This window comes from Mirounga leonina, unplaced genomic scaffold, assembly GCF_011800145.1.
Source record: "Mirounga leonina isolate KUSES-001 unplaced genomic scaffold, KU_Mleo_1.0 Mir_82, whole genome shotgun sequence".
Lineage (NCBI taxonomy): Eukaryota > Metazoa > Chordata > Mammalia > Carnivora > Phocidae > Mirounga > Mirounga leonina.
In genome coordinates, this window is record NW_023270825.1 from 26,557,512 (window position 1) to 26,584,647 (window position 27,136).

Genomic DNA, 27,136 nt, shown 5'->3' on the forward strand with positions numbered 1-27,136 from the left:
TTCCTACAGGTCTAATTTGCAAACAAAGTATGTTCCTGATGAAAGAATAGAACATGCCATTATGGAACTACTGACCAATTCTCTCACTTATGTCTTCTTGTCCATAGCAGGCATTTGAACTTGTGATGCGTGGCTTATGTAACACTTACAGAAATGCCACCAACTGGAAGATACAGAGGCAGTGAAAAAGCAAACTCAAGAATTGGAGTACTGTGAATTACACATATGTTTACTTATATTAATTAACTTTATATTTAAATCCATCACACCAAATCTAAATATGCTTGTTGAGCACCAGCTGTACATAACAGGTACTGCATATTAGGTGTTATAAGGATGGAAGAGGAGCAAAAATATAGTGCTTACCCTCTAGGAGTTTGCATTTGGGAATGGGAAGGGATGGGGAAGAAGGACAAGACAGGCATATAAGTTACTCTACTAGAAAGATAAACTAAAAGGAGATCATAGATCTATGGATGGACACTTCTGTTGCTTCCATATCTTGGCTAATATAAATAATGCTACAATAAACACAGGGGTGCATACATCTTTCCTTTTTTTGGGGGGGTAAATACCCAGTAGTAGAATCACTGGGTCATTTGATAATTATATTTTTAGTTTTTTGAGGGGCCTCCAAAGTCTTTTTCTACAGTGGCTGCACCAATTTGCATTCTCATCAACAATAAGGTGCTAATAATGTTGTTCGGTGACAGATGGTGACCACAATTACTGTGGTGAGCACTGAGTAATGTATGGAACTGTTGCATCATTATATTATACACCTGAAACTGTGGATATTAATTCTACTTAAAAAAATTAAATACCTGAAAGCCACATGCAAAAAAGAAAAAAAGAGATCACAGGGCAAATCAAGCAAAACCCTGTGAGAGCTGGAAGGAGGGAGCAAACCAGGAGGATCAGGGAGAGCATAGCTTCAGGGAGAAAGGAGCATGTGAGCTGGGCCTTAAGACACAATTCCTAAAGGAAACGGGAAATTTGAGGGAAAGCTGAGGGTACAGTAAATCACACAGTGTGCCTGCAGTGTAGTGTACGTGTGGTAAGAAGAGTGGAAGAGGAAGCTGGCAAAGTCGCTGGGATCATGTTACTGACAGACTTGACTGCCAAGCTGATGACTTGTCCTTAATAAGAGGGGTAATAGGGAACTTCCAAGTGAAAGAGGTTAAGATGCTTGTCATTGGAGCTAGAGCAAATAGGCTAGTTACACTACATAAGAAATTACAAATTACAGAAAATAAAACGTAAAACATGATTTCCTTTCCCCTGTTCTTACACAATAATTACTCATCAAATTTTAAACTGTGATTAAAAAGAGGTATCAAACAACCTAACAAGTAACACATGAGACCCCAAGTGTATAGTTATACTTGTGGGAGTGCAAGGGAGATGGTTTCAGAGGTAACCAACTGAATTATGTTGTTCCTGATATATTTACACGTGAATGTACTTCCAGGTCCACAGAAGTTAGAAAACACACACATGTGCACATGCATGCAACACACACACTAGTGGAGCATTCACCACCCTAGAACTTATGAAGGCCTCAGAGAGAAGGGATCATAGTTAAGGGGAAAAAAAGTGCCAGGTGACCAGGAAACCCAAGTTCCAGCCTTGCTTTGCCACCAAGTAACCGTAGACTTTGAGCAAGTAATTTCTCTTCTTTCAGCCTTAGAAACTTCCATCTCTGAAATGAAGGAATTTGACAGGAATGAGCCCTAAGGTCTTTCCAACTTCTCCTCTAAGTATCAAGAGTTCCAAACTGGCAGCCTTCAAGTCAGAAATGGCAGGCAAACTGCTCAGGCCAAAGCATTTGCAAAAAAACGCAACCAACCAAACCAAAACCAGAATAAGTTCTTAGTGTCCAAACACTGATTTCACATAAAAGCCCAGATTTTGCACTTTTCTCGAAAACCCAGAAAATCGGGCAACAAGCACCCACATCCCTACATGGCCACAGTCTGCTGTGGCTGAGCAGGCGCTGCCTCCCCTTTGACCAGACCTACCTTGTTCTCCAGCTTGCCAGTCTCCACCCTCTGACTCACTCCTTTGTTACCTGTCCAACTGAGTTAAGTGTGTGGCTACTGCCACGCTCATGGGAGACATCTCCTCTATTCACTCAAGAGATACATGAGCCATGCACCGAGCTAGCTAGATGCTGTAAAAGAAATAAACATTAGACATATCTAAGAATTAGAACTCTCCATCAGAAATAATAGGTGTGAGAGGGATTTCAAGTTATGGTGGAAGAGATTACTTCAATTCTTGAAATACAGGAAAAGGATCTGCAATCTAGATCAATATTGTCAAAACAAGAATGTGCATATTTGGTAGAAAGTGTAAGCTTCTTAAGTAGAAGACTCAAAGCCAAGTCCTTCCCTATATAATAAACCATTAAATCTACAAGCTCTTCATAGGATCACAGATGCAAGGTCCTGCTGGCAGGCAGAGGGCTGTGCATAACTGCAGAAGCTCAGCTCCACTCAAGAGGATGCTCATTGACTATGGTTTAACGTGAAAGCAATGGAGCCTGAGAACAGAACCAGATCAGTCACTGAGGTGCATAAATATCCAGATACAGAGGACGGTGGCCTAAGGATTTAACTTTCAGTCATGTGTGGACGAGGGACTCATCAGAGTCTCTGGCCCTCTAAGATGCATCATGATTCTTTGCTTTGTCAGAATCCTATCATGCAGGATTTTCCAGGAAATAAGATCTGCCTTTGTCATTTCATTATGGCATTTCTCTTGATAGTTCACCCCTCTGCTGTGCTGGCTCTTAAGCACCTGTCACCCTCTGAAGATGTTTATGTAAAGGATGCCATTGCTACTGTTCCTTCATTGCTAGAAATTAGGCAAGCACAGGAAGTGGCAGAGTGACGATGATGTATGAAATTCAAACTTTATAAGAGCAAAAGACAGCACGGATATCCATCAACAGAAACCTGGTATGTTAAATCGCATGATACGGTATTCTGCAGCTGTAAAAGGAAAAAGGGATGGAATGCTACTGAGCAATACAAAGGAACAAAGTACTGATACACACGACAACTTGAATGAATGCCAAGAGAATTACGCCATGTAAAAAAAGGCCAAAAGTCTAATCCCAAAAGGTTACATCTTAAACGATTTCACTTATATAACATTTTTTAAATGATACAATTACAAAAATGGAGAACAGATTAATGGTTGCCCCTAGAGATGGGGAGGTGTATGTGGAAGATGGGGGTGGATACACAAACCTACACATGTGATAAAACTGTATAGCGATATACCTACACAATATATATTCCATGCCATGAAAAGAACAGAAATATAAGTGAAGCAATTGCTTAAAATTTTTCAGTAAAGCTCCTTATAATACAAAGGTACCTATGGGAAATTAGGGAGGGGGGGGAGAGAGGAGGAAGAAAAAGGAGAGGATAGAAGAGAGAGGGAGAGAAGAGGAGGAGGGGGAATATTCCGAGAATGGGAATGTTCTATACACAAAATCTGAATGACCTCTAAGACACACTATTAAAAGAAAATGGAAAAATATGGTGGTTTGCGTAGCACTCTACCATTTGAGTAAACAAAAACAAAAATGTTAATACTTAATGTTTATCCACAGAATTTTTCTGAAAGGAAACAAAAGAAACAGGCAACACTGGTTACCTCTATTGATGGGATGTGGGAGGCTCAGGGTTGAGATGGGAGACTTTAACACATAGCCCTTGAACCTTCTGAATTTTATACCACATGGATGTATTACTTATTCATAAAATTACCATTTTCTTTTTCAATATATGAAAATCAAAGCAAATCCATGCTTCAGCGTCTTCACCTTTGTACACACCTGTGGTCTGGCCACTGCTTTCTGTTATTACTTATCCCCTCTGGGTACTTAGTACTTAGCCTTTGTACCTAAGCCTCTTAAGACGCCATACTGGTTCTGAAGATCAGTTTCACAGCTTACCTGAAAATGCTTCTGAATTATTACTCTTCCAACACACACACGCGCGCACACACACACACGCTGCACTATTTCATATGACATAGCTCGATCTATAGTAGCTGACTATAAAAGATGACAATGATCTTCAAGCCAAGTGAAAATTTTAGATTTCAAAAGCAAAAAAAGGAACAAGTCCAAAAGTAATAACGACGATGATGACAGCTACCAGTTTTTTACCTTTTAGTCTGTGCTTGGTACTGGGCCAAGCGGCTGACGAGCATCATCTCAATTTACTCCTCACAGCAACCTTTGCTAGGTAAGTTTTGTTACGTTCACTATATAGATGAGGAAATGGAAGCTCAGGTAGTTTAAATTATTTGCTTAAGGTCACATAACTTCTGAGAGAGGAACTTGAACTTGTACCAGGGTCTGTCAATACTAACAATGAGGAATCATTCTTCTGTGGCTTAGTAAAATTCACCTCAGTTTTGGTAGCTCTAAACTGTATCTGAAACAACCATACAGTCTCTTTGTAGCTGACAACTTGTTACTTTTACAGTCCTACCAATAAGCCAGGCTCTAGACACCAATATTACCAAAATACCTGCAATTTGCACAGTCAGCAGGATAAAATACTTAACATAAAAGCTGAGACACCTCCGAAGTAAGAAAACCTAGGTTGAAATTTTTAGTCAATCCAATTCAGAATTTAATACTTGGTTTACCCAAACAACCACCAGAATTCTTTCACAAAGGAAAGAAATCCCACCAGAAAATTTAAGACTTTTGTCTCAGTCAATAAACTTCTGAATTAATCATTGTTATCTAAATCAAATATAACTTCTTGAAAATTATGTGCATCAAACAAGTGTCAACAAACAGACTACTGTGTATAATTTATGGCTTTTGATCTTGTAATCAGTCACAATGTATTTTGAATAGGCCAACTTACCCCTAAATAAAATATTTTCTAAATAGAAAAAATTTCTGCATCTCATCAAGCAGAGCTGAATCACTAAAGTGAGATTTTTCACATTTAGTTTAAAAGATGTGAAACATTAAAGATACCAGGAACTTTCCCCAACACCAGATTATTCTGTATTAAGACACAACACAGGATTTTAAATCAACTTAATGTGATTAAAATAAAAAATTTAAAACACATACCATGCAGTTTTCTGAGATAAGGGAAACAATGTTAATAAAACAACAGTAAAATGCTAGCAAATAAACGGAACCCAAGCTTGGTCTTCTGTATTCCAAGGACATCTCTTAATAAACTTAAAATATTTGTGTTATCAAGGCATTTTCTACCCATACTAAATTTCTCTAAGTTATCCTTGGGCTTTCTAGTCTATTCTCTGTCTAGTGGCAATGCAAATTCAAGAATTTTTTAATAGTCCCATTAGACTAACAAAGTCAAATATCAACTGACAGTCTCTATTACTTTCTTTTTGGGGACTAATCTTTTTTTCATTAATCTTCTTTCATTGAGGTTATTTTGTTAGACCAACTTTCTAAAGTAGCCAACATTCTATGTTCATCCCCTAAGGTCATGTTAATCTGTATCTTCCAAAAACCAGCAGAGGCCATTTCTGACTCTGTTCCCTCTTCCCTATCCCCTTTGGTATAAGATCACAGACACAAAGCCATGGCTGCAACGCAAAAATACAGCAGATTTAAAGTGATTCTTGAGTTATTACCACTTATTTCATTGGCATTCTGAATACTGTTAGAACTTAAAAAGGTTAAGAAAACTAAAGTAAAATATCCTCTATATGCTTCCATTGTCTTCTGAACTAGAGAACACATTCTGGAAATACTGTTTTTGTTAAGACCAGACATTTGGTAGATTCAAGTGGGTCTCTGTACAAACAATAATTCTATTGGCTATCTTGTGATGTACCTTCATTCAACATCATAAAAGCAGCTGAGAAAGATGGGTACATAGAGGTGTACTGTCGGCCAATAAGCAACGAGAGTAGCTTGTTAAATACTACAGACAGTGGAAGTTATCTAATGTAGGAAATTATACATTCAATATTGACTTGTTAATGATCTCAAAGCCTCTTACATGTAAACATTCAGAACTTCGAGAAGATAGAACAGAAAGTTGTTAGGATTCCCATTAGTCTTCAGTACTGTAATTTCACATTCTTGAACCCAAAGTTATACTATTTGAATGCTAATAAATATAATTTCTGGTCACACAGTACTTAATGTAGGTCATAAAATTAAAAGGTTTTTGTCCATAGCCCAAAAGTGAATATTTCAAAATATTCAAGCCTTTTGTGAACAAATTTACACTTGCTGAGTTGGATTACAAAGTGGAAACGGTGTGTGAGGAAGAAAGCTCCTCTCTGTCTTCTCTCATGTTAGAAAATGACGTTTTTTTCTTTGCAGAATGGAAAAGGGAAAAGAGGTTTTGTTGCTTTTAAAATGGAATGATATTTGGGTTTTAGCTCTGTGCATTTCTAGGTTCCACCCGGTACTATCCACGAGAGAGGAAATTCTGTGCAGAAGTCCACGCTTTCCAATAACGAGCAATCTGGGAAGAACCTGAAAACTTGACAGGCTTAGAGGCTGCCTGCCAGAGGGCTGCACATCTCCGTACTCGTTCTCCCCTGCAATCTTGATGAAAACATCAACCATTCAAGTTTAGCAATAAGGCAACAAACTCCTGAGTTCTATGGAGTACATCAGTTCTGCCCACCAGGAATCAAAGCCAGATGAGGGAAAAATCAAAACATAACATAGCATGAGGGGAGAAAGTGAAAAGAGGGAGGAACAACAAGAGGATCAAAAAAATAAAACAATAAAACATCATGCTATAGAACTGATGTACTCCAGGGAACCACTGAATATTTGCAATTGTCTCTACTGGTCTTCAACACGCAAAGACAGAGAACGAAATCAGCTATCAAAGATCACTGAGCCTTCCTTGTGTTTACAATATGTGCTATGGAATCACTAAGCTATATAACATTCATCAGGAAAGAGATTTTGGGATGTTCGGCTAGCACGTAATTAGAACACACCATATTAAAAAAGCAATAAAAAGTAAAATTAAGAAAACAAGAGAAAGGGGCCCATGCTGTATAGCCCATGAATCTCATCGGCTTTATCGTGAAAGTTTATTGTTTTTAATCCTAGTACAATCAGCTACCAGTTACATACAGTAAAAAACAAAAACAGCCACAAAGCAATGATGATAGAGATAGTCTGTGACATTGTACAGCGGAGGAAATATTTTCTGTTGGAATCCTCCAGCAGACCCCCACCTGGCTTCAGCAGTTAAGCTATCACTCCCTCCCTCCCCAAAATAGTTAAAAAGAAAAATTAATGTCTTGCTTGGGTATAGCAAGATTCTAAGACCTCTTGGGGACACTGGAGAACTTTAAAAAAACTAAAGTGGTAGAAACAAAACAAAAACTGAAACGTGGAAGGCAAGGTGACACACAACGAAGCTCCATGAGGCCGTGGCTTCAGATCACCTCAAAGCGAACCACCTGGAAAGAAAAGAAAAGGCTGTCATACCACGAAACAGCATGCACAAAGTTCAGATGCCAGTATCTCATCACTCCACTCCTCCTCAAATCTACAGACTCCAAGCTTTTCTCAAGTCTTATATTAAGGGAGCCAGGTTGCAGAAAATTGCTCCCTTTTCCAACACCCTGCATTGTAAATGTTGGCAAGTAGCACATACTTACTCTGTTAAGAACCAGAAAATAATACAAGAAGAGAAGCATTTTTAGCAAAGCATGCTGTCTCCTTTATCTCAAACCCTTCAAAACAACCACACAGTAGGCTATTTATATGACTGTGCAATCTTACCTTAGAGGAACAATGACTCCGTTCAAAAACTAAGTATCATATATATTTGGTTCGATTGAGGGCTTTTTCAGCCAGGTGACCACTTTCATCTGTGATCTTCTCCCAATCAGTCTGTCCGACCACAAAACCTATGGCCCTTTTCCTATCTGCGTCCTTCTTTTCTTCCAAGTCTGCCCATCTCACCTAAAAAGAACACAGCGTTAGGTTGGGCTTTAGGAAAAATCAATATGCAACGAGCTTCTTCACTCTCTCGATAGTCTAAGGGGTAGGATAACTAATCTGAAACTAAGAGATAAAAACATTAGGAATTAACTGGGGAGAAGTGGAGAAAGCCATGTATCTTAAGGTACAGAAAGAAAATTCTCTGGTCAGTCACCAAGTCCTAACCCTTCCAGCTCCTGAACAGTTCAGCTCTCAGCTCAGTCCTGGCACCTCCATTTCCTCTGTCCCTCCTTTCTGGTTCGCTGATCTTATTTTTCCCTCTGCCTAGTCTTCCTACCTTACATGCTCACTCCCTCCAATCCATTCTGCCAGAGTGATCCCCAAATACACACTGTTGTGACTCTCACCTGCTTTAAATCCTTCCCCTGCCTAAAGAATAAAATCCAAGCACACAGGTCCCTCTGGATCTGGCCCTGTCTACTCTCCAGTGGCATTTCTGGGCAGTGCCTACAGCCTTTTATATAAGCAGTACAAAATTACTTCTAGCTCTCAGAGCACACTGGGCCATTTACCATCTCTGTAATCGTGCATATACTAGTCTCCTTCCTGAAATGTCTTTGCCTTAACCCTGTCCACCTGCTGTGAGTCTAGTCATCAACCACTGCTTTATCTTTCTTGTTCTTTGCCAATCAAATAATTAATCAATCATTGCTTCCTTAGAGCTACTTCTGGATTTTGACATGTTTACTTTTCAACTTTCACACTATATTGCAATGATCTATTTATAGACCTGTCTTCCCTAACAGACTATAAATACCTTAGATCAGTGGACTTTTATTTATCTCTACACAATAAATATTTCTTAAAATCTAATCTTAGAAAATAGGAAGCCGGTATTACTATTTTCATTCATGAGATAAAGAGATGAAGAGATGGACTCAACTGCTGGCATTTATGAAAATACATAGATTTTAACTACAAATACATAGATCAGGGATATTTCCCATTGGTTGGTATTCTGATATTTTTAGAATGTAAGCAGATACATTTTGAATTTTAGTAACATATCAAACATAGAGTCTTATATTAACAATTAAAAAAATAAGCAGACATATTCTGCAAAAGTTGAAATACTTAAGGAGAAACTATGAAACTGTGGACATAGCACCGTCTACAGAGATTGTTTTTTTTTTTTAAGATTTATTTATTTGAGAGAGAAAGAACAAATGCACATGTGGGAGGGGCATGGAGAGGGAGAGAGAATTTTTTCTTTCTTTCTTTCTTTTTTTTTTAAAGATTTTATTTATTTATTTGACAGAGAGAGCGAGAGAAGGAACACAAGCAGGGGGTAGTGGGAGAGGGAGAAGCAGGCTTGCCGCTGAGCAGGGAGCTCGATGTGGGGTTCGATCCCAGGACTCTGGGTTCATGACCTGAGCCGAAGGCAGATGCCCAATGACTGAGCCACCGAGGTGCCCCAGGACAGAGAATTTCAAGCAGACTCTGCACTGAGCATGGAGCCTGACATGGGGCTCGATCTCACAATCCTGAGATCATGACCTGAGCCGAAACCAAGAGTTGGATGCTTAACTGACTGTACCACCCATGTGCCCCCAAGACTGTATCTTAAATATAGCTTGTGATTTATTATCTGTGACAAGGAAAGAAAACCAGAGCACGCATACTCCATGTTCTTCACACTGGACACAGAAATGCATTACTGCTCTTAGAGGTACACTGACCTTCCCTATTATCATTTATAGGACTGGTAATGAAAGGACTAGGCTTCTCCAAAGAGCACCCACTTGGTCAAAGAGAAGATACGTAGTAACAGGAGTGGGAAAAATTGATAACACAACTCTTCAAAAAAAATTTTTTTTTGAAGATTTTACTTATTTATTTGACAGAGAGAGAGAGAACACAAGCAGGGGGAGGGGCAGAGGGAGAGGGAGAAGCAGGCTCCCCGCTGAGCAGGGAGCCTGATGCAGGGCTTGATCTCAGGACCCTGAGATCATGACCTGAGCCGAAGGCAGACACTTAACTGACTGAGCTACCCAGGTGCCCCAACACCCAACTCTTTTTAAAGTAGATTTTTAGTGTGTAGAAAACCTAAATTTCCTTCATGGACTTTAGTTAAAAAAAAAAAAAAAGCCTAAATCTTAAATAATGTGGCCTTTTGTATACAGAGATCTCTGGGCTTTCGGCTACATATTTATGCTCATTGTATTTATTTTGATAGATTCATACACTCTCTCAGTTGCCCTTGGGATCAAGGGGACACATTTTAGCAAAAGATGATTATGGTTAAGGAGGATGAAGGATGGACAGATTGTGGCCACTGAGGAAAGAAATGGTAACTAGTCCACAGTACATCCTTAGCACAGAGTTAAACATACTGGTCAATCTCACCCTGAATAAACTAAGAGCTAACTTTTAAGTCTGCAGCTTACATTAAGTCTTTAAAACTCAGATAAAATAAAGAACATAGGATTAGAAGAAAAAGTATGTAATTTTTTTTTAAGTTTTTTTATTTATTTTTTTTAAAGATTTTATTTATTTATTCATGAGAGACAGAGAGAGAGAGAGGCAGAGGGAGAAGCAGGCTCCCAAGGAGCAGGGAGCCTGATGCGGGACTCGATCCCAGGACTCTGGGATCATGACCTGAGCTGAAGGCAGACACTTAACCATCTGAGCCACCCAGGCGCCCAAAAGTATGTAATTTTTTTAAACAATTTTATTTATTTATTTGACAGACAGAGAGAGACAGGGAGAGAGGGAACATAAGCAGTGGGAGAGGGAGAAGCAGGCCCCGTGCCGAGCACGGAGCCTGATGCGGGGCTTGATCCCAGGACCCAGGGACCATGACCCGAGCCGAAGGCAGACACTCAATGACTGAGCCACCCAGGCGCCCCAACACCCAACTCTTTTTAAAGTAGATTTTTAGTGTGTAGAAAACCTAATTATTTAAATATTATTGCTTATTTTTTAAATAAGCAATATGTTTTGGCATAAATGCCCACAATTTTAAGTTGAAATTAAAATATTTTGGAAACTACTGTATTTTGTTCATATCTCTAATATACACTGGTGCTATATTAACATTATTTATTTACATCTTGGACTCTCCACTTAAAGGTCTGCTCTTTAAGAGGCCTCATCCACAGACCTGACACACACTCAACACTGTCGAATGAATGAATGATTACCAAAACACTAAATATATCAGGGGCAGAATAATGACTTTCAACTTGAAATGGTTTCTTTCTTTTTTTTTTTTTTAAGATTTTATTTATTTGACAGGGGGAGTGTGAAAGGGAGAAGCAGGCCCCCTGCTGAGCAGGGAGCCCGATGCGGGGCTCAATCTCAGGACCCTAGAATCATGACCTGAGCCGAAGGCGGACACTTAACGACTGAGCCACTCAGGCGCCCCTTGAAATGGTTTCTTTCTTTTTTTTTTTTTAAAAGATTTTATTTTATTTATTTGACAGAGAGAGAGAGAGACAGCTAGAGAGGGAACACAAGCAGGGGGAGTGGGAGAGGGAGAAGCAGGCTCCCGGCCGAGCAAAGAGCCTGATGCGGGGCTCGATCCCAGGACCCTGGGATCATGACCTGAGCCGAAGGCAGATGCTTAACGACTGAGCCACCCAGGTGCCCCGAAATGGTTTCTTAAATGTCGGTGTCTCTCCTAATCTTCCTAGAGGTACTTTAACTGAGACTTTACCTTTTTTTTTTTTTTTTTTTTTTTGCCATTTATCTTAACCATTAAAAAAATGTGTAATACAGAAAAGTCTTGACTAACACTCAAAGGTTTGAGGTACATACGTTTCAGCCATTGTCACTAAAAATATTTCTAAAATGTGTGAGTCCCACAAACAAGGGAACTGCTCACGTTCCAGTCATCAAAGAAACACAAAGTCCACTTAAGCTACCATTTTATGCTCAACTAAGCAACTGAAAAATTTTTTTTAAAAGATTTTATTTTTTGACAGAGAGAGTCAGCAAGAGAGGGAACACAAGCAGGAGGAGTGGGAGAGGGGGAAGCAGGCTTCCCACCGAGCAGGGAGCCCGTTGCAGGGCTTGATCCCAGGACCCTGGGATCATGACCTGAGCCGAAGGCAGATGCTTAACGACTGAGTCACCCACGCACCCCTTAAGCGACTGAAATTTTTAAAAAATAAACTATATTTTAAAAATCTAGCCATTTTGGTAAAATTCTAGTATGATCAACCCTACAGAACTACCTTTTTGTTATAGTGGACATTAATCCTAGGAACCTGCCTGGTATTTGTAAAAAACTCAATTATAGAGAAAGCAAGAGACCCCAGGAAAGGAACAGTTATGAATTCTGCATTCGTTGCCACCTGCAGGATCTCCTTGTTGTCTGGTGTTGATTTTGGTGAGTGGTTTTAGAGTTAAAAACTATTTGAAATGAGGATGTGAGGCAGGGGAGGAGAGTCAAAGATAAGCCACTTCAAAGAACTAGGATGTGGGGGTTAAGAAGATGGCAGCAAAGTAGGCTTGCCTTGGCCCACAAATAAAACTAGGTAACTATCAAATCATCCTAAATACCCCAGAAATCGATCTGAAGACTGGCGAACAAGCTGCACACTAAAGGTAGAGAAGAGGCCACACTGAAGAAGGTAGAAAGTGTGGAAAGGCGGTTTGGGAGAGAAACAGATGGTGGCTGCTGTGGCCGGGAGGGAAGAACGAATCCCCATAGTAATTGCCTTGGAAAGCAAGAGGGGCTGAATTTCATGACTTCTGGCAACCAGCGGAGAGTTTTAAAGGTCAGCAGGCTTGGCTGGGAGAGAGCCCTGAGGGCATTGCCCTGCTCTTGGAGAGAAGGAAGGCAAACATACAGCATGGAAACAGCAATCTGAAGAGTGCCTGTGGCATACAGTGGGAAGGTTATTTGCTCATCTTGGAGCACATCCTGGAGAGACAGCATTCACAGAGAGAGAACCCTCTGGAAACAAAGGAACCGGCCAGCGCCGTTTCCCTCCCCAGCGCCATTTCCCTCCCCTGTCCCTTAGCATAAGCACAGGACTACCTGGGCTACTGAGCCCCCCAGTCCCTCCACCGCGTGCACTCTGCTGGAATTGCCTCTCCCACTCACACTAGCCTCAGTTCCAGTGAGCGGAAACCCTCTCCCAGAAGACTGAACCAAACCCTTGCTCATACTGCCATCTCCTGAGGAGGGAGTTTTGCAGAGCTTCAGTTCTGGCAGTGGTGGCGACAGGTCTCACTTCACAAACAGACCAGAGCACACCTAGTTAAAATGTACCACATTCAGGCCAGGGACCAAACACTGCCCACAACTGGCAAAGAGCCTCTGCAGATAACTGGCCTGAAGGATGAAATGACCAGGAAAAAAGAGCATATGCAGCATACACTCCCAGAACTGCCAGGCCCTGGAGAACAGGGGACACCACAGAACAGGGCACTACAGGACCTCTTCTTCATAAGGCCATTACCCTCAAGAATGAGAGATGTAGCTGACTTTGCTAACACACAGAAAGAGGCACAGAGACTTAGACAAAATGAGAAGACAGAAATTTATCTCAAATGAAAGAACAAGGATACAGCCAGAAATCTAAGCAAAACAGATATAAGTAACATGCCTGATAAAGAATTTAAAGTAATGATCATTAGATACTCACTGGACCAGAGGAAAGAATTGAGGACATCAGTGAGACCCTTAACAGAGACAGAGAAAGAATAACATAGCAAAGATAAAGAGTACAATAAATGAAATGAGAAACATGCTTGAGGGAATGAACAGCAGGATGGAAGAAGCAAAAGAACGAATTAGTGATCTAAGGAGACAGAGTAATGGAAAGTAATCAGGCTGAACAAAGGAGAGAAAAAAGAATTATGCAAAATGAAAACAGTCTTAGGGAACTCAGTGACTCTATCAAATGTAGTAACATTCTTTTTTTTTTTTTTTAAAGATTTTATTTATTTATTTGAGAGAGAGAGTGAGAGAGAGAAAGAGCACAAGAGGGGGGAGCGGGAGAGGGAGAAGCAGACTCCCCACCGAGCAGGGAGCCCGATGCGGGACTCGATCCCAGGACTCCAGGATCATGACCTGAGCCGAAGGCAGTCACTTAACCAACTGAGCCACCCAGGCACCCCAAATGTAGTAACATTCTTATTATAGGAGTCCCAGAAGAAGAAGACAGAAAAGGGAGACAGAAAATTTATTTGAAGACATAATAGCTGAAAACTTCCCTAATCTGGGGCAGGAACTCAGTGACTCTATCAAATGTAGTCACATTCTTATTATAGAAGTCCCAGAAGAAGAAGACAGAATAAGGGGACAGAAAATTTATTTGAAGACATAATAGCTGAAAACTTCCCTAATCTGGGGAAGGAAACATATTCAGATCCAGGAAGCACAAAGAACTTCCATCAAAAATCAATAAAAGCCGATCCACACCAAGACATATTGTAATTAAACTGGCAAAATATAATAATAAAGAAAAAGTCTTAAAAAGAGCAAGACAAAAGAAGGCAGTAACTAACAAGGGAAAACTCATAAGGCTAGCAGGAGATTTTTCAGCAGAAACTTTTCAAGCCAGAAGGGAGTGGCATGATACATTCAAAGTGCTAAATGGGAAAAATCTGCAGCCAAGAGCACGCTATCCAGCAAGGCTATCATTCAGAAAAGAAGGACAGACAAAGAGTTTCCCAGACAAACAAAAACAAGGGAGTTCATGATCACTAAACCAGCCCTGGTTTAGTGATTTCTATTTAACAGAAATATTAAAGGGGACTCTGAGTGGAAAGAAGAGACCCAAAGTGACAGCATAAGGGTAGGAAACACAAAAGCAGTAAAAATGAATATTTCTGTTAAAAATCAGTCAAGGAACTCACAAAATAAAAGGATGTAAAATATAACAACAAATATTTAAAATGTGGGGAGGAGAGGTGAAAAGAATGGGTTCAAACTTAAATGACCATTAACTTAATATAGACTGCTATATGCAGAAGAGGTTATAAACAAACCTAATGGTAACCATATATCAAAAACCACTAATAAATACACAAAGAATGAAGAGAAATAAATCAAATATATCACTAAAGAATCAGCAAACCATGAAAGAGAGAAAAGAAAGGATCAGAGACTATCTCCAGAAACAATCACAAAACAAAAAATAAAATGACAACAAATACATATTTATCAATAATTACATTGAATGTAAATGGACTAAATGCTCCAATCAAAAGACATATGGTGATGGAATGGATAAAAAAAAAAATGAGACCCATCTATATGCTGCCTACAAGACACTCATTTTAGACCTAAGGAAACCTGCAGATTGAAAGTGAAGAGATACAGAAATATCTATCCTGCAAATGGATGTTAAAAGAAAGCCAGAGTAGCAATACTTAAATTGGACAAAATAGACTTTAAAACAAAGACTGTAACAAGAGACAAAGAAGGACACAATATAGGAATGAAAGGGACAATCCAACAAGAAGATATAACAATTGTCAATATTTATGCACCCAACAAGGGAGCACCTAAATACATAAAACAGTTAATAATAAACATTAAGGAACTAATCAATAACACAGTAATAGTAGGGACTTTTTAACACCCCATAAATATCAATAGATAGATCATCTAAACAGAAAATCAACAAAGAAACAATGGCTTTGAATGGCACTCTGGAACAGATGGATTTAACAGATATATTCAGAATATTCCATCCTAAAACAGCAGAATATACATTCTTTTCAAGTGCATAGGGCACATTCTCCAGAAGAGATCACATATTTAGCCCACAAAACAAGCCTCAACAAGCTTCAACAAATTCAAGATCACAGTCACCACACATCTTTTCTGACCACAATACTATGAAACTAAAAGTCAACCACAAGAAAAAATCTGGAAAGAGCACAAATATGTGGAGGTTAAATAACGTGCTACTAAACAATGAATGGGTCAAATAGGAAATAAAAGAAGAAATTTTAAAAGTACATGGAAGCAAACCAATGAAAACGAAAATACAACAGTCCAAAACCTCTGGGATACAGCAAAAGTGGTTCTAAGAGGTTAGTACAGAGCATTACAGACATACCTCAAGAAGCAAGAAAAATCTCAAATAAACAACCTAACCTGACACCTAAAGAAGCTAGGAAAAAAAGAACAAACAAAACCTAAAACCAGAAGAAGAAAGGAAATAATAAACATGAGAGCAGAAATAAATGATATAGAAACTAAAAAAACAATAGAAAAGATCAATGAAACCAGGAGCTGGTTCAATATCAATCAGTATCAATTAAATTGACAAACCTCTAGCCAGACTTAACAAATAAAAAAAGGAGAAAGGACTCAATAAAATCACAAACAAGAGAGGAGAAATAACAACCAGCACCAAAGAAATACAAATAATTATAAGTGAATATTATGAAAAACTATATGCCAACAAATTGGACAACCTAGAAGAAGAAGTGGATAAATTCCTAGAAACATATAAACTACCAAAAGTGAAACAGGAAGTGACAGAAAATTTGAACAGATTGATAACCAGCAAAGAAAAGGAATCAGTAATCAAAAAACTCCCAACAAACAGAAGTCCAGGACCAGATGGCTTCACAGGCAAGTTCTACGAAACACTTAAAAGTTAATAACTATTTTTCTCAAACTATTCCAAAAAAATAGAAAAGGAAAACTTCCAAATTCATTCTATGAGGCAGCATTATCCTCATAACAAAACTGGAGAAAGACACCACTAAAAAAGAGAACTACAGGCCAATATCCCTGATGAACATAGACGTAAAATTTTCAACAAAATACTAGCAAACTGAATCCAACAACACATTAAAAAAATCATTCACCACAATCTAGTGGGATTTATTCCTGGGTTGCCAGGATGGTTCATATATGCAAATCAATCAACATCACATCATATGATCATTTCAACAGATGCAGAAAAAGCATTTGACAAAGTACAACATCCATTTATGATAAAAACCCTCAACAAAGTAGGTTTAGAGGGAACATACCGCAACATAATAAAGGTCATATATGAAAAACCCACAGCCAATATCATCCTTAATGGGAAAAAAGGGGGAGCTCTTTCCCTAAGGTCAGAAACAAGACAAGGATATTCACTCTCACCACTTTTATTCAACACAGTACTGGAAGTCCTAGCCACAGCAATCAGACAACAAAAAGAAATAAAAGGCATCCAAGTCAATAAGTAAGCAGTAAAACTTTCACTATTTGCAGACAACATGATACTACGTAAAGAAAATCTGAAAGACTCCACCAAAAAACTGCTAAACGAATTTAGTAAATTCTCAGGATACAAAATCAATGTGCAGAAATCCGTTACATTTCTATACACCAATAATGAAGCTGCAGAAAAAGAAATTAAGAAAACAATCCCATTTACAACTGCACCAAAAATAATCAGACACCCAGGAATAAACCTAACCAAAGAAGTGAAAGACCCAGTGTACTCTGAAAACTATAAAACACTGATGAAAGAAATTGAAGATGACACAAAGAAATGGGAAGACATTCCAATTCTCATGGGTTGGAAGAACAAATCTTGTTAAAATGTCTATACCCGGGGCGCCTGGGTGGCTCAGCCGGTTAAGCGTCTGCCTTCGGCTCAGGTCATGATCCCGGGGTCCTGGGATCGAGCCCCGCATCGGGCTCCCTGCTCCGCGGGAAGCCTGCTTCTCCCTCTCCCACTCCCCCTGCTCGTGTTCCCTCTCTCACTGTGTCTCTCTCTCTCAAATAAATAAATAAAATCTTAAAAAAAAAAAAATGTCTATACCCAAAGCAATCTACACATTTAATGCAATCCCTATCAAAATACCAACATCATTTTTCACAGAACTAGAACAATTCTAAAATTTGTATGGAACCACAAAAGATCCCAAATAGCCAAAGCAATCTTGAAAAAGCAAAAGCAAAGCAAAGCTGGAGGCATCACAATTCTGGACTTCAAGTTACATTAAAGCTGCAGTAATCAAAACAGTATGGTACTGGCACAAAAAGAGACACACAGATCAATGGGACAGAACAGAAAACCCAGAAATGAACCTACAAGTATATGGTCAATTAATCTTCAACAAAGCAGGAAAGAATATCCAATGAGAAAAAGACAGTTTCTTCAACAAATGGTGTTGGGAAAACTGGACAGCAACATGTAAAAGAAAGAAACTGGACCATGTTTCATATACAAAAATAAATTCAAAATGAATTGAAGATCTAAATGTGAGACCCGAAACCATAAAAATCCTAGAACAGAACACAGGTAGTAACTTCTATGACATGGGCTGTAGCAACCTCTTCCTATGTCTTCTGAGGCAAGGGAAACAAAAGCAAAAATAAACTACTGGGACTACATTAAAGCAAAAAGTCTGCACAGCAAAGGAAAAAATCAACAAAACTAAAAGACAACCTATGGAATGGGAGAAGATATTTGCAAATGACATATCCAATTAAGGGTTAGTATCCAAAATATATAAAGAACTTATAAAACTCAACACCCCAAAAACAAATAATCCAATTAGAACATAGGCAGAAGGTATGAACAGACATTTCTCCAAAGACACACAGATGGCCAACAGACACATGAAAAGATGCTCATCATCACTTATCACCAGGGAAATGCAAATAAAAACTATAATGAGGTATCACCTCATACCTGTCAGAATGGCTAAAATCAACAGCACAAGAAACAGCAGGTGTTGGCAAGGATGTGGAGAAAAAGGAACACTCATACACTATTGGTGGGAATGCAAGCTGGTGCAGCCACTGTGAAAAACAGTATGGAGGTTCCTCAAAAGTTAAAAATACAACGACTCTATGATCTGGCAATCGCACTACTGGGTATTTACCCAAAGAATACAAAAACACTAATTCAAAGGGATACATGTACTTCTATATTTATAGCAGTATTATTTACAATAACCAAATTATGGAAGCAGCCTAAGTGTCCATGAATTAATCAGTGGATAAAGATGTGGCGTGTGTGTGTGTGTGTATAATATGCGTGTGTGTATATATATAATGCTAAGCGAAATAAGTCAATCAGAGAAAGACAAATATCATAATGATTTTACTCATATGTGGAATTTAAAAAACAAGATAAATGATCAAAGGGGAAAAAAGAGAGACAAATCAAGAAACAGACTCTTGGAGCACCTGGGTGGCTAAGTCAGTTAGGTACCCGACTGTTGGTTTTGGTTCGGGTCATAATCTCATGGGTCCTGAGATCGAGCCCTGCATTGGGCTCTATGCTCAGCAGAGAGTCTGCTTGAGATTCTCTCCCTATTCCTCTGCCCCTCCCCCCAGCTTGTGCTCTTTCTCTCTCTCAAATAAATAAAATCTTAAAAAAAAAAAAGAGAAAGAAGAAAGAAAAGAAGAGAGAAAGAAAGAGAGAAAGAGAGAGAGAAAGAGAGAGAGAAAGAGAGAAAGAGAGAAAGAGAGAAAGAGAGAAAGAGAGAAAGAGAGAAAGAGAGAAAGAAAGAAAGAAAGAAAGAGAGAAAGAAAGAAAGAAAGAAAGAAAGAGACTCTTAAAAGTATGAAGGACAAACTGATGATTACCAGAGGGGAGTGAGCAGGGGGATGGATGAAACAGTCAATGGGGATTAAGGAGTGCACTTGTCATGATGAGCACAAGCTATTGTATGGAAGTATTGAATTACTACATTGTACACCTAAAACTAATATAACACTGTATGTTAACTAACTGGAATTAAAATAAAAACTTAAAAAAAAAAAAAAAAAAGAACTAGGATGTGCACAGCTTAATTCTTTGTCCACCCAGCTTACAAAGTAAATTATATGGGATCACATACTCCGTAGAGTAATAGTTATTTGACTAAAAATAAACTAGAGAAAAATATTTCTCATTTGAGATTATTCACTGTTACTGAACTATGCCAAATTATTATTCCCAAGGAGGAGCTATTTCTACTTCTATTGCCCCAACCTTTAGACTGGAATAGGAGGAATCCACACAGGTAGAGCCCTGGGTGGAGGTGGGCACACACAGAAGGCCCCCCCATCTCCCTTTATCCTCCTCTCAAGTCACATGGACAAGGGTGGGCCTAGGGACTGTCTGAAGTATTAAAAGAGCTTGGAAAACTGGAGTTCTTTGTAATGTTATCCAGTGTAATGAAGTGTTACTGGCATTTTTATTCCCCTTCAATAAATACTCTTTCAATATTAAAAGTACTGAAGAAATTCATAAAAAAGAAATGATGTGTAAAGATAAAGAAGTGATACACAGCTTCATCTTAATTAAGGAAATGCAAACAGATCCCATTTTTGTCTTACCTATCAAACTGTCAAAAGTTTAAAAGTTTGATAATAAGCACCTTTGGTCCAAGTGTGGAAAAACAGGCATTTACTTACATGTGGGTGTATAAACAGGTGTAACCTTTTTGGAAAAAAAGTTCACAGTATTTGTCAAAATGATATATCATACTCTATAAGATTGCAGCTTTAGTGCTAACTATCTACCCTAGGGATATACTTTTAAAACGATGGCAAGAACAGGGCACTGGGTGGCTCAGTTGGTTAAGCAACTGCCTTCAGCTCGGGTCGTGATCCTGGAGTCCTGGGATCGAGTCCCGCATCGGGCTCCCCGCTCAGTGGAGAGTCTGCTTCTCCCTCTGACCCTCTCCCCTCTCATGCTCTCTCTCACATAAATAAATAAAATCTTTGAGAAGAAGAAGGAAAAAAAAAAAAACAAAAAACGATGCCAAGAACAGATGCACCATGACTTTCACCATGGTTATTTATAGTAACAATACAGTGAAAACAGCATCAGTATCCACCAATAAGGGACCTGATAAATAATTGTACAACCAAACAATGGCATATTATGCAGCTATTTAAAAAGAATGGTAGGTCTGTATACACTTATATAGAAAGATCAAGACAAATTAGCTAGAAAAGGCTTATCCAGATCATATATAATATGATCTTTTTTTACTTCGTTATTTTGTTTTAAAGGATATACACAAAGGTCACTTTTCCTGAATTTGATGTCTATGTGGAAGGCCTACGCAGTGTTTTGGTTACATTTCTCTGCTCCTTTTCACAGCAAAACTTCATCAAAAAGGTGTCTCCATTTGTTCTATATTTCATTTCTTATTACTTCTTTAGTCTGCTCCAAACTGGCTTGTGCCCTTCAACTCTCTAAGAAAACTTGACTGATTATTGATCGATCATCAATGATCTCCACGTTGCCAAATCTAAGAGTCATTTCTGTGCTCCCAATTTACTTGCCCTCTCTGTATCATTTAACAACTGACCACTCTTTACTTCTTGAAACATTTACCTCTACCTGAATTTCTAAATTTTAAGGTCCTGTGTCTTATTATCATTTCTAACTTAAATGGTCCCTCACTGACCTCATTTTTTAGTCTCAAACTGGACTCCCCCAGTTTTCTCTGAGTCAGTAAAGGGCACCCGACACATGGAGTGCTTATGGCCAGAACCCTGAAGATTCACCTTTGGTTCCATCCACTCCTGGACCCTCTATACCTAATCCATTAAGAAATCCCGCAGATCCTTGGGGCGCCTGGGTGTCTCAGTCGGTTTAGCGTCCCACTCCTGATTTCAGCTCAGGTTATGACCTCAGGGTTGTGGGATCAAGCCCCTCGTCGTTGGGCTCTGTGCTCAGCGGGGAGTCTTCTTGAGATTCTCTCTCTCCCTCTGCCCGTCCCCTGCCCTTGCTCACTCTCTCTCACAAAAATAAATAAATCTTAAAAAAAAAAAAAAAAGAACTCCACAGATTCTCTTTCTGCACCTGGCTATTCTGCCCCATGACAAAACAGCACAAGGGGCCATTTCAAATTCCGTTAAGGTTGACAACATGCTGGCCATGAGATTCTCTTCTCCATTTGTGAAGTTACCTGTACATTTTAATCTGATCATTTGTAAGGTCTGACTCCTTTTTTTTGATCTGTAATATGATACAGTATAAACTAAATCACTCTACAAAATAGCATTCATATTCTTATCTGCCTGTAACTTTCTAAAACCAGATGCCTAAAGGAGCCCTTCATCTAATGGCAATTATTGACAAAGTCTCTTACTCTCTTCTTCCCAGGTTCAGAAGCACGAGTGTCATAATCATCAGGGAGCTGAAGATAGTCCTCCATTCTGCTGGCAATTGCTTCCCAGTCACGCTTCCTTTTAGTACCAGTTCTCAAGCCATCCAACTTGTCTGAGGGACAAACACAGAGCCGCAGCATTAAGGAAGAGTGTGAGTTTGCATACAACACACAAACAAAGGAAAAGAAGTCTGGAACACTGTCAGAGGGCAGATCCACATTTTTGAGCAGCACCACTTGCAGATCCCAACTATCTTCGTGGCTGAGATAATAGTTCTGTGCAATTTCCATTGTTTATTTGGTGTTCACACTGGCAGGCATTACATTACAATGTTAAGTCACAAATACGGGTAGAGCAAGAAAAGTCACTTGTCTCCTGGCCTCCCACCCCACCAAATCACACTTCAGCTCTCATGTTCTGAAGGAAAATGCGAAGACGGGTTTTTCTAAAAGCTATTTCTTCCACTCTTTTTTTTTTTTCTTTAACACAATATTAACACCACCCATTTGATCTGCAACCACGTGTGATACTGTGTCATATGAAAAGTAAGTAGTACCAACAACTTAATGAGCCAAGCTAATGTTTAAAAAGGTTTTAGATTAATAGCTCCTTGGGATTTTGACCAGTGTGCGAGGATTCGCCATGAGTTAATGTTTCTGAGTAAGTTGATTGTACAAATCACATTCTTTGGTTATACTATGAAGTGCTATTGACCATCCTGAGGCTAAGAGCTAGTCAGTCCAAGTGACCAGATCTAAATTTTCTTTCTGAATCCTCAATTTGAGAGGGCTAGGCTTCCCAAGGGCCCCAAACTGTAACTAATTAAATGAAGAGAGATTGTGGATTCAGAAATTATGAGACAGGAGTTTAGGTGTCTTCAAGAACAAGCAATGAAAATGTGTAGTCATTTTTAATTGGTTGTTAATACTGATTTTGAATTCCCTATGTGAAATATGAGTTATATATATTTTTAGCTACATTGAAGCACTAAACTTTTGAATCATCTGTGATTATATACACACACTATTATTAAGCAGGTCAATAAAAGAAAACCTAAAAATGTCAGAAATACACAATAACCACACTTCATTAAACTCCATAGAGGGTGCAGGGTGTATATATGATAAAAATCTGTTAGGCACCAAGTTGGGGAGAACTTGATATGAAAAGGAAAGTACAATGGAAGCAGTGGCAGGAGAGAGGGTGAGTTTATGCTTCAAATGTAAAAGATTCACACACAACTAATTGTACCATACCATACAGGCTTAAAAAACCAGTAAGATTTCACATACTTGGCAAAGCTTTTATTTCCTAAAACCCTCCCCCATAAAAGCAGTATTACTGAAAAATCTTCAAGCAAACTACAACACTTTACAAAACTCAATAAATTTTAATCATCACTTTGGAAAAACTTTTAACATGGATGAGTTCAACACAAACAGTTTCCTAATCTCCTCTGTAAATCACATGCTATACCAAATGGCTCTATCTTCATGTGTATGACAGGCCGTATTATACAGATTCTTAAGGAAGTGATCTCCTGAGTGCACAGGGACGAATATTATGGTATTAGAAAACCAATGAAGTCCCACAAACAATAAAACTGTTCTAGTTCCACAGCATACAGTATTACTAGAAGAGTAGGAAGCTCTAACACACTTAGTAAATAAACCTCAGAGGATTTCCAAACTTAAGATCAACTTTGACATTAACATATTTCAAAGGAAAAAATTCATATCTGAATTCCAAGAATAGAGCATGGCCAAGGCAGCAATGCAGAAGGGCAAGTGTGAAAACTGCAAGAACATTTCCTCAGACACTGGGTATGTGACAGGAGTTACAGACCAGGAGTCCCATATTTGCAACATGGAGGATCAGAAGAGCATGTACTTCTAGTCTGAACACCCTTGTTTGTAATGTTTAATTTGAAATTTCATTGTGCACAGCATGTTTAAAGCTTCCTTCTTGGGGCTGAAGAAAGGTTCATACCTCTTCCACATGGCATCCTGAAAACCCAAACACACAGATGTATGGCATAAGGTGAGGGAAGAGGAATCTGGGGTGTTAATTACAGAAGACGGCTGGTGTCCCATACACCCATACTAATGATTTTCAGAGGTTTGAATTTCAAAAGATGAAGTTTTAAGATGAAGATGAAGGTCTAAACATCCAACCTGGGAGGGTCGCAGAATTTTCCCACATCTTCAGAACAGTAAATATTATACAGTACAACCGAAAGTTTTTGCAGATACATCTATGCATTTTCTAAACATAAATGGTGTTTCTGAAAATTTGTTCATGGTAAACATACAAGGGTTATGTGCCTATATGAATAACTGCATTCCAACTGTTAAGAGATGAAACTGCCTGACATGTAGAAGGCTAATACACAATAACCGATAAGCAGAGACAAATGACAGATGAGAAAAGCAAAAGTACTTGGTATGGAGAAACCTACATTAGGATAACACTCTCAAACCTTCTTTTGGTTTCTCACAATTTGAGAAACCAAAATTGTATCGTCCGAATTTAAGTAGCTTCAATGCCGAATCTGAGTATCTGATGTGGCATGTTAACACCCACCCTTGTATTAGGGTGCCTGTGTCCCAGCTGAGAAGGGGCCAGTCAGGGGCAACTGGAGTGGGCCACAGGCAGCCGTTAACAACTCCACAACACCCATGCCAGATGTATTTCAGGCCAGTTCTGAACCTTTCTATAATTACACCACTTCTGATGTAACACTCAAACACCGGCTGAACTGCACACTGCACTTAATGAACACAGATCAAGAATCTGCAATGAGATTTAACCAGCTGTACGAAAGGTAGACAAGTACTTTCTCATTGGCAGACTCATTTGTGAATCAAAACTCCCCAGGTACAGATTTAGCTCTTCTGGCTCAATGTGTGACACTGATGAAGCTTAGTATGTTTCCATTTCGCATAATCATGTTACCAAAAGTAATTTAAGAATGTTGGTGAAGTACTCAGAAAAATTAATTGTACCTGGTAATCAAATCTATTGAATTTGTTATGATAAGGAAGGCACCATAAATAGGTTAATTCTCTGATGAAGCGCCTCATGTTTTAGAGAAGAATCTTCGTCTCATTTGGCTACATGGACCAATCTCAAAGAAGCAAGCACTTTCAAGAATGCTCACACTCATTTTGCCTTCCTCCACAGGTAGATTAGCTCTCAAGATAACAGAGTGGTACAAAGTGTCGGTCTTTGTCTGAAACATCACTGTCACTCTTACTAAAACAACAGCAGCAGCAACAGCAAACATGGTGGGTTTATATTCTAGATTCATTACTAGACCTTCAGTGCCTTTAACTGAAATGGTTTATTTAACAAATCCATTGCTGGAATTAATTGCCTAACACTCTTTCATTAAGATGGACTGAATTTGCATAAAATGCATTTTCTGAGAAGCAAATGGTAGACAGGCCAGAATTTTTTCCAGAAATCAAGAAGAAGTTTAATATCATATTTTCTTGAATACTCATCACAGCTAAACTCCATTTTCCTTTCTCTTTAGAAATTAGAAAGAAAAACAGAAAATGGACTGGCTTGAGTTTAAAAAAGCATTATCATAGATCATATGTTACATGATGCCTCTGAACATTATGTGCTTAGCTAAAATATTGATCACTTTAACAATCCTCTTGTCTCTTTATTTATGATCTCTTTTTGCCCCAAAAGGTAATTGCTACTTAGAGAACCAGAAGAGGGAAATGATGTTACAGTATTACAGGTTATTCTCAAAATATAGTATAGAACTTCAAACAGACTTAATCTAATATCAAAATGAACATTATCTAAAGCATTATTATTTAAAAAGTAATTTGTGATTATTATTTTCCCTCACATTTAATTGCACTTAAACATTTACAAATGCTTTAAAAGTTTAGAGGAAGAGATCACTAAGATTTCCCAAAGAGGGAAGACTAGTTTAAGAATATGTCAGTAAGCACATATAATGTTCACCTGCCACACATCAGAAAAAAATCCTAGACTTTATATCAAAACACCTATCCCAATAATGGAGTAATACTAAAGTTTATGGAACTACCTTTTACATAGGACCTAGTAAACATCAATTGCTAACATGATCAGTTGGGCAAAATAAAAGGCAGAAACTTATGCAACTTGTGTAAAATGCACTCCTCTTACATCAGAAACACAATGTATCCCAAACAGTGAAGCAGCTAAATGACTCAGATTTGTTCTATGAACTTAAGATATTTAGATGGTTACTTCAGTTTTAGAGTAACAGCATGATACTAGAAGAGAAACACAGAGACCGACGGTTATACTTCGTACATTAGTAGGGTCAATCTTCCAAAAAGTCCTTATCTCATTTTTTTTAGATTATTTATTAATACATCTTAGTCAATGTAATAAATGATTCTCTTTAAGTGAGGTGGGGAAAAAAAGAAAAGAAAAAACGTTTTGCAATTATTACCATGAAATATTAGAGGAAAATCCACTGGATATGTTTGATTTTCTGCTTGACAGACAACCTCACATTAAGCAACTCCAACTTTTGATTTAGACAGTAATTTTAACCAGTTTACCTTATAATCTGCCACTTAAAACAAGTTGAAGGAAAGAATCTTATAAAGTAGGCTCCTCAAAAACCTGAATAACATACCTACCTCCCCCCACCCAGAAACTCTTATTATACAAGGAAAATAACTGCCTTTTAATGAATGTTTAAACTTCAATATTTATTATGATTACTACTATTATTTCCCAAAGTATTCATAATCAGGTTCAGCTTTGGACTGCAGTTAAATATTCTTTTAAAAAAGCAGAAATCTCATCAGCACTAACATTTCTAATTAATATAACAGAATGGATTTTAGAAGTGACAATATTTTATTGCTGAATTCAGCACACTTCCGCTTACTCTAAAACCTTGAAGTGATAGTGAAGGCAATTCTTGTAAATACTCTTCTTTCACTCTGTCACAAGATATAACTAGTTAAACTGAAAGCTAGCGAAATAGACTGAGGATGTAAGGTAGGCCAAAAATCTTGGTTTAAAGCAGAAATTTGGGGAAATTTGTTCTTCTTACAGCAGAAAGATCTATG

At 38.5% G+C, this 27,136-nt stretch overlaps 1 protein-coding gene across 4 annotated transcripts in view; it reads right to left on the reverse strand.

The window, feature by feature from the left end:
- Positions 1 to 5,431: 5,431 nt before the first annotated feature.
- Positions 5,432 to 27,136, reverse strand: part of YLPM1 (YLP motif containing 1) — a 76,451-nt gene continuing 54,746 nt past the window's right edge. For 2 of the 4 annotated variants that reach the window (XM_034992614.1, XM_034992613.1), the window contains exons 19-21: positions 22,022 to 22,152; positions 7,784 to 7,966; positions 5,432 to 7,458 (exon numbers count right to left, since the gene is read on the reverse strand). In XM_034992614.1, coding sequence (XP_034848505.1) covers positions 7,820 to 7,966; positions 22,022 to 22,152 — 278 coding nt within the window. In that variant the 3' untranslated portion in view covers positions 5,432 to 7,458; positions 7,784 to 7,819. Of the gene's footprint in view, positions 7,459 to 7,783; positions 7,967 to 22,021; positions 22,153 to 27,136 lie in introns of those variants that run through there. The other 2 variants (XM_034992615.1, XR_004676999.1) reach the window with 2 other exon arrangements.